Source organism: Paroedura picta, chromosome 2 (genome assembly GCF_049243985.1).
Source record: "Paroedura picta isolate Pp20150507F chromosome 2, Ppicta_v3.0, whole genome shotgun sequence".
NCBI lineage: Eukaryota > Metazoa > Chordata > Lepidosauria > Squamata > Gekkonidae > Paroedura > Paroedura picta.
Genome location: NC_135370.1, coordinates 43398798 through 43414492, shown reverse-complemented (window position 1 = coordinate 43414492; position 15695 = coordinate 43398798). Strand labels below are relative to the sequence as shown.

At 44.1% G+C, this 15695-nt stretch overlaps 1 protein-coding gene across 1 annotated transcript in view; it reads right to left on the bottom strand.

Moving 5' to 3' along the window:
* The window catches only part of LY75 (lymphocyte antigen 75), a 94499-nt gene that overhangs the window by 62740 nt on the left and 16064 nt on the right, over window positions 1-15695 (bottom strand). The window contains exons 3-6 of the mRNA XM_077319958.1: window positions 2858-3031; window positions 1792-1956; window positions 746-856; window positions 113-250 (exon numbers count right to left, since the gene is read on the bottom strand). Coding sequence (XP_077176073.1) covers window positions 113-250; window positions 746-856; window positions 1792-1956; window positions 2858-3031 — 588 coding nt within the window. The remainder of the gene's footprint in view (window positions 1-112; window positions 251-745; window positions 857-1791; window positions 1957-2857; window positions 3032-15695) is intronic.

The window sequence follows — 15695 nt, the reverse complement described above, 5'->3', positions numbered from 1 at the left end:
CCATGTGTATGTATGTATAAAATACGTTCTGTGGGAATTAATCCCATAAAAATGTATACAGGATTGCACTCTAATGACACATCTGTCAGGAACCAAATCCACAATGATTTACCTGGAAACTCTGATTTGGTACTGTTCAGTTGTTTTTTGCAAACATAAGGAAGTGGAACCTCACAAGGATAACTCATCCAAAGACCTGTGTAAGCATTCATAACTGCACAACTTGTCCCATCTAGAGAATTCTGCATATCTGTGGAAAATGAAAGACTTCCGTTTACAATACCATATGAAATCCAAAGTAACCCCACTGGGCTCAACAGGACTTGCTTTTGTTTAGTTTTGCATTATATTGAATACAACTATACTATCCACCTTGGAGACCCTGAGTTGGGTGGGAGGGTGGAAGAGGAATGTTATAAAAAGATATATATTTTATAACTAGAGGGCTGGAAGAGATGATGTGAACACAATTGTTTCTTCTCCCTTTTGCAAAAATATTTCCAACAATGCATTGAGGAAGATCCAATGATATATTTATTTATTAGAATATTAATAATATCCAGTTTTTCAAACCCAGAGGGAATCCCCTTAGAGCACCTTCCAACCATAAAACTAGCCAAAGTACATCAAATCAACAGAAATAAACATAGCTAACAGCCCTATCAAAGACCACAATAAAGGTGGACAAGTACAGACAATGGCTCTGGGTTATGGGTTATAAAATAATGTGATCAGATATAGTTACCAGGACTCCAGTTCACAACCTTCAGGGGTGTGTGATCTGACCACTCCCAGCCTCCATAATTGTCCAGCTGGTTTAATCCAATCCAAAATATTTCTGCAATGTCAGCTATAACTATAGATGACAAAATTTGTATGTTAATAACATTTTTATCTGGTGGAAAAAGAAGAACGTGCCATTAAGTTGCAACTGACTCCTAGTGAACCTATCCACAGGGCATTCCAGGCAATAGACAAGCAGAGGTTGGACTTTACTGGTTTGCCATTGCCTTCCATTGTGTGGCAACCTCATTCTTACTTGGTGGGCTCCCATCCAAGTGCTAACCATGGCTGATCCTGCTTAGTTTCCTAGACACATTCAAAATGACAGCTTTTCAGGTAATACATTCCCAAAATTCAGCACAATTCAGCACTGAAGATGGGATTGTAGGTGTTAGAGCAGGGGTAGTCAAACTGTGGCCCTCCAGATGTCCATGGACTACAATTCCCAGCAAATGCTGGCAGGGGCTCCTGGGAATTGTAGTCCATGGACATCTGGAGGGCCGCAGTTTGACTACCCCTGTGTTAGAGGGATACAGTGGACAGGAGCAAAAAAGCAACAAGCAAGAAAATTGTTATTGTGGTTGTATACATATCTTTTAAAAACTCAGAATGACTAAGGTCCAAAGAATTTGCCCAATACATTTTCTCCTCCTCCAGGGTTTGGGATACAATATACAATGCTGACACAGACACTGAAGCATCCTGCACTAACGTATTGGTAGAACTACTGTCATTAATTACATTTATTCTCAATGTCCATATGGAATTTAAAAGTAATTTTAAAGTTATTTAGAAAGCTGTCCTTGCTTCTCATACACCCTATAGGCCAGGGATGACCAAACTGCAACTCTCTAGATGTAAACTACAATTCCCATGAGCCCCTACCGGCATGGGCTATCAGAGGCTTATGGGAACTGTAGTCCAAGGACATCTGGAGAGCCGCAGTTTTGGCTACCTCTGGTCTATAAGCCAGTTCCAGCATGCCCCAAGAATTACAGCTAGACTTACCTCTAAAGTACCTGAACATAAATGTGTTGTTAATGCTCAGCAAATCTCCACCTTGCCTTTGACACGAGATGTAAGCTTCTTTCCAAGAAAGAGCAGCCTCAATGTTTAGCTGGTAGCAAGTCCCAGAAAACTTATCATGGTCCCATGTATTCTGACAACCACTCTCTAATGAAGGGAAATAAACAGTTAAGCCATTGGACTCAATACTGCCAAGCCTGGCAGTGTCCATACACAGTTGCCACATAGACGGTTTATGCACTGGGAACTTCACTGCCCCAGCTCCCATGCAGGAGCACAAATAGGAGGTGTATGAGGTGCACCAGGACAAATGTTCCCCCATGTGGGTGCAGGGAGAGGTGGGGCAACCTGCCACAACTAAAACTCCAGCCTACATCCCAGCATGAAACCTCCAGTGCATAAACGGTCATATAAAGAACATCAAAATGCTGTTTTCCTGCCAGGGTCCATCCTCTGTGCACCAAGGAAGAGAAAAGACGTTCGGTTTTTTCAGAGATTGGGATGACCACGCACCCTTCCCATGCCCACATACAGCTTCGCCTCTTTCCAAGATGCAAATTAGAGAAGTGGAGGGAATATATGGATGAGTGTGAATGTAGATATGGCATATGTACACAGTCCTATTTACTCCAATTCCTATTTGTACGGTCTGCAATCATTTTTTTTTACAGCCCACTTTTTTCACTGAAATTTAAGGGGAATTGCACAATCATAGAATCATAGAGTTGGAAGGGGCCATACAGGCCATCTAGTCCAACTCCCTGCTCTACGCAGGATCAACCCTAAGCATCCTAAAGCAACGCAAGACAGTGCTATCACACAATGTCAGGCCTACCACAAGTGGGCTCTATCCCATGCCCCACAGTGACAACATTGATCCAAATATGTTTTACATTGCAAACTGAGAGTATGCGGAAGAATCATTACTTCTGAAATTCAATCACAAAAACTGTAATACAGCGATTATTTAAGGTTAACAGACATGGTGTCCTCCTCATCTGATTTTTGCATATACAGTACAAAAATAAACAGCCTAAATGCCACTCACCTGGTTTTAAGCAGTATCCCCATTTTCCATCCTGATCAAAATTGTCGGTAGTGGAGCACCCTTCACCATCTGCAAACACGGTATTTTGTATGCAGTCGTAATGCCATGTGTTATTAAACAGGAAGGGGAATTCACATGGCTTTCCATAGGAATTACCTATCCTGGTATATGTCTCTGTAGAAAAGCAGCAAGAAATAAATATGAATTAAATTAGATAAATGATATATATTATATACACACTCATACATGCTCTACTTAAGATTTTGGAAGTATTTTGTATAAGAAACTGAAATAGTCTTCACCCACTGTAAACGTAAACTTAAAAAACAGCAAAACATGTTATTATAGAAAAACTTCCAGTCTTTGTGGGGAGGGCGGTATCTTTAAACCGCCCATGGCACCGCGGGCGGCACCAAGGACTAAATAAAACGCTAAGGGCTGGTGGGGAGGAGTTAGGGCGGGCTCTGTCCAGGATAAAAACTCGGAGGAGCGAACCCTTCTAGCGCGAAGCGGCTCCTGATTCGCTCCTCCGAGTGTCAATCCTGGACCAAGGAGGCAATGGGGAGGCGCGCAAAGCGCGCCTCCCCATTGCCTCCTTGGCCGCCATTGCCTCCACCTCAATGCACCTCAATGTGGGTTCTACCCGCGCACCCACACAACTCTGCCTTCTCCCGGCCACTGGAGCAGCCGCACCGCCTCGCTGACGCTGCGACGCCGCTCCAGTGGCCGGGATAAGGATGCCGCGAACATCGAGGCCGAGAAAACGCGCCCGCCGCCCCCACCAAACCACCGCCTCCAACACTCCTACCGTACCCACTTGCGCCTCGCCACCAACCTTCAACGCTTCCTCCCCTCTTCTGCGACTTCGCCGCATCAAAAGCCTCCCAAGACGCACCAAGATGGCCGCCGCAGCAACGCCGCCGCCTCTGACCTGCTCCGTGCCGACTGGCCCCACCAAACATCGCCGGCCACCCTCTACACCGACGTGGACACAGGGTGTCCCCCGCCCCGCTGCTCCGACGACAGGTCGCCACGCCGGACTCGCTCCCAAGCCAACACATCGATGAGATCCAAGGAGCCTGCCCCCCCGTGAGTCACACCCCACTCACCGGCTCCAGCCCCGCTGCGCAACCACACCTCACCGCACACACAGAACCCTGTGGCAGTCCCCCAGGGGAAGGCTAAACCCTTCTAGCGCCCATTTTATTTTCCTGTAAAATGGGCTTTAAATCTAGTATAAGTATAATCCTTATCCATTGTTCCTCCTCTTAATATTTGTGAAACAGCCTGGGGGGTGGAACGGTCCGGGGTGTCCAAGTTGGAATAGGGACACCCTGGAATAGGGCCGCACCCTGATTGGCCCTGCACCTACAGCTCTCACCCTCCCTCCCTGGATGCTAGCCAATTTGCTCTCAGAGCTGAAGGAGCCAGCTTGTGAGAGAGACAGAGAAACAACGAGCCCTGCCAAACTGCAAACCAGTCCTGATTACCTGCTATGGCTTCTGCTGTGAGGGAGAGAGAGAGAAAGACAGAGAGAGCTGCCCAAACGAGCCCTCATTCCCTGCTACAAACAGACCTGATAACCTGCTATGGCTCCCGCTGCAACAGAGAGGGAGAGAGAGACACAAAGAGAGATCTGCACCTGCCAGTGTCCCCTTGGTCCTGGAGCCCATTGCATTCCTGTTTGCAATGGGCTTTCTTGCTAGTAAATATATAAATGAATGAACAAATAAATAAACATTTGATCTGAATATATTGATCAGGACCATTTTATATTCAAGTGGGTACCCATGTTGGTCTGAAGTAGCACAACAAAAATTGAGTCCAATAGCACCTTTAAGACCAACAAAGATTTATTCAAGGTGTGAGCTTTCAAGTGCATGCACTCTTCCTCAGGCAAAATGGAATAAGGATCATAAGAGTACAGATATAAAGCAAAGGTAAATTAGTGGCAAATTAGTAAACTATGTCATAATACCCAGTATTAGCTGTTTTAGCAACGACTGACCATACTGCATAATTTGGATATTATGACACAGTTTACTAATTTGCCACTAATTCAGTTTTGCCTTATACCGATAGTCTTATGATCCTAGACCAATTTTATGTCACTTTCACTGTATTCCATAATATTCTTTGTGTAACATACATGTTAAATCAATAAACGCAGTAAACAGTTTCATATTTGGTGGATTCCAGGCGGAGAACACTAATGAGCCCCCAAACTGCTATGGTAGTACTGTCTCCAAAGCATAGCAGCTCCCGCAATCCTTTATCTGACTGCAAGGAAACACCACCATGGCTAACTCATAGAGCCTTCCAATACTGGAGAGTTTACTGGAGAGTAAGCACCACTGAACCAAATGCCCAGAAAGTATGGCAGTGCTGCAGTCTAGCAGTTTTTCATTAAAGTGTGGAGGATCAAGACTATGTTGTTAGAATGGGGTGAGCAGCAACAGTGGGCTCCCGCAGCAGCTGCCCCACCTCACTAACTTCGGATATCAGTCCTGAATGCATGAATCATATCTACAGCCCTAAAGCCAGTTTGGTGTTCAGCATCTTCTTGGAAAAGAGTGATAAGTGGAGTACCCCAAGGATCTGTCCTGGGGCCTGTGTTGTTCAACATATTTATAAATGATTTCGATGAGGGATTAGAGGGGATACTTATTAAATTTGCAGACGATACTAAACTGGGAGGGGTAGCAAACACAACTGAAGACAGCAACAGAATACAGGATGATCTTGATAGGCTCAAGAAGTGGGCTAAACTGAATAAAATGAAGTTCAGTAGGGACAAATGTAAAGTTCTGCATTTAGGTAGGGAAAACCAAATACACCAATATAAGATGGGGGAGACTTGTCTTGGCAGTAGCATGTGTGAAAAGGATCTAGGAGTCTTAGTAGACCATACATTGAACATGAGTCAGCAGTGTGACTCAGTGGCTAAAAAGGGAAATGGAATTTTGGGCTGTATCAAACGGAGTATCATGTCCAGATTAGGCTTGTGTGATTCGGCCGCCTCGGCGGCCGTTCCCTCCAGGCGCAGCCAGTGCTGCGCCGCGGGGGGGGGGGGGGGCGGTACCAGAAGTGGCGTGACAGCGGGCGCAACCACGCAGGTGCGGAATTCCATGACTGCGTGGTTGCGCCCGCTGTCACGCCGTTGCCGGTACCGCCCTCTCCCCCCGCGGTGCAGTGCTGGCTCCGCACGGAGGGAACGGCCGCCAAAGCAGCCGAATCGCACAAGCCTAGTCCAGATGTTACCGCTTTTCTCTGCTCTGGTTCGGCATCACTTGGAGTACTGTGTTCAGTTTTGGGCAACCCAGTTGAAGAGGGATGTTGACAAACTGGAACGTGTCCAGAGGAGGACAACAAAGATGGTGAGGGGTTTGGAGACCAAGACATATGAAGAAAGGTTGGGGGAGCTTGGTCTGTTTAGCCAAGAGAGGAGACAACTGAGAGGGGATCTGATAACCACCTTCAAGTATTTAAAAGGCTGCCATATGGAAAATGGAGCAGAATAGTTCTCTCTTGCCCCAGAGGGACAGACCAGAATGAATGGGATGAAATTAATTCAAAAGAAATTCCATCTAAACATCTGGAAGAAGTTCCTGACAGAGCGGTTTCTCAGTGGAGCAGGCTTCCTCGGGAGGTAGTGGGTTCTCCATCTTTGGAAATTTTTAAACAGAGGCTATATAGTCATCTGACGGAGAGGCTGATTCTGTGTAGGCAAAGGGGTGGCAGGTTACAGTAGATGAGTGATTGGGATGTGAGTGTCCTGCATAGTGCAGGGGGTTGGAGTAGTTCAGCTCTATGATTCTATGATTCTATGTGTGGTGGTTAGGAGTGTGGACTTCTAATCTGGCGAGCCAGGTTCGATTCTGCAATCCCCCACATGCAGCCAGCTGGGTGACCTTAGGCTAACCATGGCACTGAGAAAGCTGTTCTGACAGAGCAGTGATATCAGGGCTCTCTCAGCCTCACCCACCCCACAGGGTGTCTGTTGTGGGGAGAGGAAAGGGAAGGTGACTGTAAGCCGCTTTGAGACTCCTTCAGGTAGAAAAAAGCGGCATATAAGAACCAACTTTTCTTCTTCCACATATTAGACCTAGGGGCTAGGTACCAGGGTAAATAAAAATCAATGTTTTTTTTACAAATCAGATGTTTAAAATTCTTGGTATTTTTATTAGAATGCTTTTTGAGGTAAAATTGGTCTAAAGGTAGTTTTCTACTTGATACATTATAGTCCAAAGGTTATTATGAAATTTGTATTAGTTTTTAATTATGTAGCGAGGCCTGTATATTCATGTAACGTTTACATTTTTTGGTAAATGAATTCCATTAATACATTTGCAATGTCATGCTCTCCTAGAGGTTTCTGAACAACTATTTTGGGCATTTTTTTTCTATTTTAACAAAATTTGAGCCCAATGGCACCTTTAAGACCAACAAACACTAGGATGACTTCCAGTGGAACTTCCGATCCAGCCGGCTGACTCTGAATCAACAGAGCTTCAGAGAATGTAGGTGAGAACTCTTTTACCTACAAATTAGAGTTCTCCAGTACAAAGGAGAAACGAGGGATCTGCAGTGCCTGAAAAAGGTAAAAGCTGTGTAATAGAAGCAGTTTCAAGTGACTAACTTGAGAGAGCAGCGTCTCACCAACTCCCTATCAACACGTAAGGCCCTGAGGGGACTGAGGCTGGAGCAACCTTTCATTTTGTTAAACTAGGTGATTAAACAATTGAAATGCAAAGTGGAGTCTGAATTGTCGAAGAAACTATATAACTCCTGTGAACTAATCCCCCCCCCCAGGCTGATTGAAACACCCCGCCCCTAATTAAGATGCTGAAGGAAAAGCTGAAAGGGGAAAGGGAAAACTGGTGTATAAAGTCACAGAAGTTACTGAAGATTTTGGTTGTTGTCTTATTAATTTTCAAACAGCGTTACTACTTATTAAAAAGGAATAATGCCACCTAGTAGGAAAAAGGAGGTGCAATCTCAGTTTGTTGTCTCCACTCCAGATAAAGTGAATATGCAGGTGACGATGACAAAAATAATAAAAATGGCAAGACTTTGAAATATATGAACAAGAAGCCCTGTTTACAGGGCAAGCAGAAACAGAAACTAATTGGTTAAATTATAGGGACATAATACTTTATTTATTATATTTATTTATTAATTATATTTAAACACAAGAATGATAATGCAGTTTAGAATGGAATCTTACCAGAAATTAGAGCAATGTAAGTGTTTAGTTTGGTGGTTATATAGATTAAGGATAGACTGGAAAGGGATAGGAAGGGATGGGAATGTGAATTGGAAAAATCACAATTAGCTATGTTTATGAAAATATGATAATCATTTAATTAAGAAGATATATTAATTATACTTATTACTATATACCGAGGATGAGGTGGTCAAATATTTTATGATTATTTAGGCAAGGAACCTTGGTTATAACATTCCATTGGAAACCTGGCAAAAAAATGTGGAGTAAAGATCTGAAATTTATGAATAACTCTTATATTATGGAAAACTATTATGAATTGCATTATTGTTGGTACATGACTCAACATAAATTATCAGAAATAAACAAAAGCATATCAGATAAATGTTGGAAATGCGGGGAAGCAAGAGGGACAAATGTTTTATATGTGGTGGACCTGCAAACAAGCAAGACAATTCTGGCAGGATATCGATAAAGAAATTTCAAAAATCCTTAAGGACTCCATCGCTTTAAATCCAGAAGCTTATCTTCTAGGTTTTTTGGTTAATGAAAAACATAAAAAAATATGGAGAGATATTTAGATACTTGACGATGGTGGCAAGGATAGTACGGGGGGGAAAATTGGAAGTTAAAGGAGATACCCGCTATGTTTGATTGGCAGTTAAAAATGTTAGAACTTGCCCAGATGGTGAAATTGACCATTTACGTTGAGGATAAATAAATATTGGACTTCAAGACAAAATGGAATCTTTGGCTACAGTGTACCAGAAAAAAATATATAATTTTGGATTTCTATTAGCTATGATGAGCCTCTTGTGGCGCAGATGAGCCTCTTGTGGCGCAGAGTGGTAAGGCAGCGATATGCTGTCTGGAGCTGTCTGCCCATGAGGTTGGGAGTTCAATCCCAGCAGCCGGCTCAAGGTTGACTCAGCCTTCCATCCTTCCGAGGTCGGTAAAATGAGTACCCAGCTTGCTGGGGGGTAAACGGTAATGACTGGGGAAGGCACTGGCAAACCACCCCGTATTGAGTCTGCCATGAAAACGCTAGAGGGCGTCACCCCAAGAGTCAGACATGACTCGGTGCTTGCACAGGGGATACCTTTACCTTTACCTTTATTAGTTATGATTTATAAGGTGAAATGAGAATGGACTTAGAAATTTTGAGCAGGAGATTTAGTGATCTTTTTTGTATACTGAAAGTTATTATTTGTAAATGTAATATAACCTATTATCATTTTACTTTCTGAGGTGGTTAAATGTTTTTTTTTTTGAAGTGGAATATAAAATCTGGAGAAAAATGAAAGACCAACAAAGATTGATTCAAGGCGTAAGCTTTTGTGTGCATGCAACTCTTCCTCAGACATGCACACAAAAGCTCACGCCTTGAATAAATCTTTGTTGGTCTTAAAGGTGCCACTGGACTCAAATTTTGTTGTGCTACATCAGACCAACATGGCTTCCCACTAGAATCAGTTTTTCTATCTGTCACAGATGCTTGGTTTTGCAGTTCTCAAAACTATGAATATGTAGAGATAATGTGCCTCTTCTTCAAAGCAAACATGTTAAAAATAAATATACCAATAAAGGCTGTTAGGAACAAGGTAGCAGGCTTGAGCTTTTCCCCTCACTCTGTTTTGAAAATTGGGGATGAACAGGCAAAGCATTTCTTAAAGCAGAGGGTGATGGATATGGCAGCAGGCAGATTTAGAAAGGACATCAACTTTCCTGTCTATTGAGACCTCTAGGTACATAGTCTCTCCAGTTGCACATCTTCCCCAGGCTTTAGTTATAGGAAGGCTTTTTCTGTGGCTGGATACCAAGCACCCCCTTCAATGGTTTTGGAGGTGTGATACACAAAGGCAGACAGGCTATATCCCTGTGGATCAGGGGACACAGAAATTATGGAACATTTTCTTCCCCACTGCCCCTTACACCAAGAGCCTCATTCCAAGTTTGTTCTTCCCTCTATTGGGAGGTACCCTGGGTGATCAGAGCCACTCTAGACAAAATCCAGATACCAGTACTCACTGCAACGTTTTGAGCATCAGTTTTAGATGTACCTCTCACTGAATGTTATGCATGGGACTAATTCATACTATATTCTGAAGGACTGAAAGATGTCTGCTTGTCTATCTATGACCATAATAATAAAGGCTGGCATGCAGAGTTGAGAGAACTCCACACTACGCTGCTGCTGATAAAGTGGCATCGATCTGCCCACCCCACAATGGGACTCAAGCCATTATTAATACTACAATTATTAAATAGGTTGGGACACATGGTAGCTGTTTTAAATTCAACAGGACTCTGCACACAAAGAACTCGCCTAGAAATGTTTAGCTCATAAAGACTTTCAATCAAGATCCTCCACACCGGCAACAGACAAAAGAAGCCACAAAGTAATTTTCTCTTGTTCAGACATGCTTATCTCACCCCCCACCAAAGAACTTCACAAAGTGTTTTTTGCCTTGTGAGCTGGAGTGTAACAAGGGCTGGGCAGAACAGACTCCTTATCACGCACACATAGAAGAATGCAGAGATAAAAAGGAACCAATATATTACTTGTAATAACAAGTGACTTTAGAAAATAATTCCTTGGGTACCAAAATTTGGGTAAAAGGATCTGTCTGGGGGGGGGGCAACTCAACAGTAACATCACAACACATGTGACTTCATTTCCATGGATATCTTGGAATATCTTATGCAGAAGAACAAGAAAACACCCGATGGGTTGGATATAGCAGCAAAATCCCCTCAAGAGGACAGAAAAGAGGCTCCAGGAACAAGGCTTCTTTCCCTTCCTGGCTGAGGGGGGGAGAGGTGAGCAGAGCACAAGTCAAAGGGCAAGAATTAAAGGGCCCACTCACCGGGGACCACTCGACGCCTTCTACTGAAGCCCGGTGGGGGGGTAGTTTACTCCTCTACTCTCAACCACTGCCCTAGCGCTCTCTGATCGCTATGGTAATGTTTAAACATCCCTTCAAAATAAGATACAGACACGCCACAACAATGAAGTGTGTTGTAAAGGGCTGGGGGGGGATGAAGTAAAGGGCCAGGGGGGGGATAAGGAGTCCTTCGGGGCCCACCTCCAGTTAGTCGAAGGACCCCATGTGGTCCGCAGCCCACAGGTTGGGGATCGCTACACTAGACTACACATGGAGGGCCCATATCCAGCCAGTGCCGAGGCAGCTGCATTGGTTGCCAGTTGTTGCCCAGATTTGGTTCAAGGTTTTGGTATTAACCTTTGGTATTAACCTTTAAGGCCCTTCGTGGTCTGGGACCTGCATATCTGAGGAACCACCTTTCACCCTATGCCTCCCACAGGCTCTACGGGTTCTAATATATCCCCAGCCCCAGAGAAGCGCACCTAGCCTCAACTAGGACCAGGGCGTTTTCGGTCCTGGCCCCTACCTGGTGGAATGAGCTCCCGGAGGAGCTACAGGCTCTGCTTTCAGTGTTCCGCAGGGCCTGCAAAATGGAGCTCTTTCACCAAGTCTATGGTTGATAGTGTGTGTATGGTGGCTATGGTTCCATCTATCCCCTCTTCCCACTTCCCTATGAGTTAGTATTGGGAGAAGGGATAGGTTTTTGTATTTTTTCCTCCGTTCTCTTTTATATTATGTTCACCGGATTGTGATGTTTTAATGTCTGGGGTTTTAATGAGGTTTTTAATGGGGTTTTGTTCAGACTGATGTAACCCACCATGAGCCACTGGTAATGGCGGGCAATAAATCAAAGTAGAATTAATAATAATAATAACAACAACAACAATAATAATGTGGCATTTTTACTAGATGTTACATGCTTAAGTAAAAGAGGCAGGCAGTACAAAGATGTGTATGAGTATGTGGGGGGGAGAGACTGTCAAGTTATAGCTCACTTATGGCAACCTCATGATGTTTTCAAGACAAGATTCTAGAGTTCGTTTGTTTTTTCCATCTGCCTTACTCGCTGGAAGATTCCAGCACTGGCGTGTAATGCTAATGCAATTGAGACTGTTTTTCACATTTTACTTTATAGTGAATTCTATGGGGATATCAGGAATTGTCTAATCTTGCTCCTGTTGACTTTGTATTTTGGACATGTCAGTTATTCTAATTCCCCTTATAACTTATTAGTTACTTTTGTACTTGAAAAGAATGTTTCCAACATCTCATGCTCAGTAGCTAATTTCTGTTATGTTGCTAGTAGAATTTGGAGATCTTTGGTGTCTGGTGGAACTGTTTGTTAATATTATGCCTTTTTCTTGTGCTTGATTAATACTTTCATTTTTTCCGTTTTTGCTGGTCAACTGACTGAATAAAGTTTGATGATGATGATGAAGACAAAGGCAAGATATGTTCTGAGATGATTTGTCAATGCTTGCCTCTGCATTGTAACTCTGGTCTGTGTTGAGTCTTGTATCCAAGTACTCTGGTTGAGAAAACCTGTGTTAAAGAATTCCATTCAGCCCTGTTGGGTCCTACTCAAGTATTGTTTCTTCCTTATCCAATGATCTCCTGAACACTTTATGTCACTTCACATTCAATTTGAGTTAAGAAGGTTTGCAAAAATCACAGCATGACAACTTTTAAGCTATGAATGCGTGTGCACGTAACACATTGTTGGACTTGAGTAGATGTATACCTTGCTCTTCTAGTGCAAAATGGAATGAAGGAATCCTTGTTACCTGTGTGCACAGAATTAGCATTCCTCTCCTACACCAGGATTCTAAGCCTGGATTAACCCAGAATTCCAAGATGCGGGGAGAAAACTAACTCCAGATAAACCATACAAATGCATTTTTATTTCTTGGAAACCAGAGCAAGCTTTAAACCAGGACTCCTTCATTACACTCTACAGAAAGACAGAACAGAAAGGAAGGGCAAGACATACGTACAAGCTTGGCAACAAGTTGTTTCTATGTATATTGATGAGGGGTTGATATGGCCTCTGAATGCAGCCTGGGCCAAGACTACATCTGAAAAGATTTTTAATCACATTACTCCTTTTGCGATCCCTTCCCAACTTTCATCCCCAAATCTCCAGGAGTTTCCCTACGTGGATCTGGCAACTTGATCCTCTCATTCCCCACTAGCGGCCAAGGGTGGGGGAGGGGGGCTGGAAACCCTACAATTGTTGATATCTTGAAATAAAGCCTATTGAAAAGATGGGTAGTAGTTAAGATCTGATTTGTCCAGTCTTTCAAATGCTTAGGACCTAGTTCAAACTGGGCTCTCAACAGAGGGTAGCACTAGGAGAGAGCTCATTAAGCTGTCACCCGCTGGCTTGCAGAGTGCCTCGGGGGCAGTTCTCTCTCTAATCAATATCTCTATGCACCCTCTTGTGGCGCAGAGTGGTAACGCAGCAGTCATGCAGTCTGAAAGCTCTGCCCATGAGGCTGGGAGTTCGATCCCAGCAGCCGGCTCAAGGTTGACTCAGCCTTCCATCCTTCCGAGGTCGGTAAAATGAGTACCCAGCTTGCTGGGGGGTAAAACGGTAATGACTGGGGAAGGCACTGGCAAACCACCCCGTATTGAGTCTGCCATGAAAACGCTAGAGGGCGTCACCCCATGGGTCAGTCATGACCTGGTGCTTGCACAGGGGATACCTTTACCTTTACCTTTATGCACTCTCTTGCTCAACTGGTGTGGAGGTTTGGGCTGGGTTACCACCAATATGCCGATGACACACAGTTATTCTGATGGATGGCCGCCCTGACTCTCCCCCAGAAACGTTAGCCAGCTGCCTGTAAGCAGTGACAAGGTGGCTTAAGCAGATTTATCTGAAACTCAACCCTTCAAAGACAGATGTTCTGTGGCTGGGCAGGAAAGATCCAAGTGATGAAGCGCACCCACCCAACCTGAATGGAGTATGGCTATCAGTGTCCCACTCCAACAGGAACCTGGGAGTGATTCTTGATGTCTCCCTCTCAATGGAGACTCAGATCGTGACCGTAGCGCAGATGACATTTTACCACCTTCACCAAGCCAAACTACTAGTGCCCTACTTGGCCCCGGAACACTTAGCCACAGTGATCCACACACCAGTCACCTCTAAACTGGACTTCTGCAACTCGCTCTATGCTGGCCTGGCCTTACCCCTGATCCAGAAACTACAACTAGTCCAGAACACAGCTGCCAGTGTCCTCACAGCAACACCTCAGAGGTACCACATTCAGCCCATCCTCCAGCAGCTGCGCTGGCTCCCGGCAAAATTCCGGATCAGGCTTAAGATTTTGGTTACAACCTTTAAAGCCACACGAAGTATGGGCCCAGTGTACCTGAGGGATTGCCTCTCTGCCTGCACCCCTCAAAGAGCCTTACGCTCCACCACCTCCAACTGGCCCCAAGGAAGCTCGCTTGGCCTCAACCAGGGCCAGAGCTTTTACAATCCTGGCCCCCACCTGGCGGGACGAGCTCCCAGAGGAGATCAGGACCCTGACGGAACTTGAACAGTTCCACAGGGCCTGCAAAAGGGAGCTCCTCTGCCAGGCATTCAGTTGAGGTTGACTTGAACCACCGCTTCCCATAGCTCCCCCCCCCCAAGCCTCCCTCCTACTACCATCTCTGCAGACTCACCCATCCCATCGGGCCATCAGCATGCACTCACTTATTGCCCTCCCCAGTGTTATCATTCCATAATGTTGTTTATTGTTATTATTGTATTATTATAAACAGAGTTTTTTGTATCGTTCCTGTTTGATGTAAACAGCCCTGAGCCTTCAAGGAGGGGGAGTATATAAATATCATAAATAAATAAATTTAGCTCTCATTTTAGAATGAGAAAAGAATAGAATCTCCCACCCCCCTTTCTCCCTATTAGTTCTGCATCATTTTAGAGTTAAGTTATAGAGCACATTTGTTTACAAGTTGTCTCTGGGCTCATCACTCCTTTTAGCATGCTTCCTCCAAGCTTGCCTCCCTGAACAGACTGAATGCATACAGAACAAAAGAACAGTAAGTTAAGACTCTCTCTCCACTCCTCTTTCTATATAAAATTTATTTCTCTTCTTAATAACACTACTTTACTTCAAGCAGCCTGGTGTTCCACCCTCTTTGCAAATTTTAAATTTGCCAACACTTGCGGCGCAGGAAAAAGGTGGCGGGAGGGGGGTGGGAGATGGGGAATGACAACTAGGAGCCACCCTCCTTCAGCCATACCATCTGTTATCAACAAAATCAGCTTCTGAAGCCTTTAGAGCAGCCCTTCTCAGCTTTTTCACTTCACCTCAGAAGTGGTGCGATGGTGCAGAATATGGTTGGAAGCATAGTAGTGTACACGCCCATGCGGGGCCCCTCCCCTTCTCACCCTCTCCAGACCCATGGGGTGGGAGGTTGACATGACCACATATGGTCATATCACCAGATAAATTTTGAGCAAATGTAAAAAAAATATTTAAAATGAATTAAAATGAATTTCATGAAACCCTGGCTGAGAAAACCTGCTTTAAAGCAACATCTGTGGAGCTGATGACATGCTACTCTGATCACACAGGTGAAGCCAAAAACTATTCATAAACTAGTTCATCATCTTGTTTAACTCTAACCAACCCAATTTTAAAAAATTCCTAAAGATGTTTATACAATTCTGAATGTTAACAGAACAATAATAATTTCTCAAGTTTCCCAA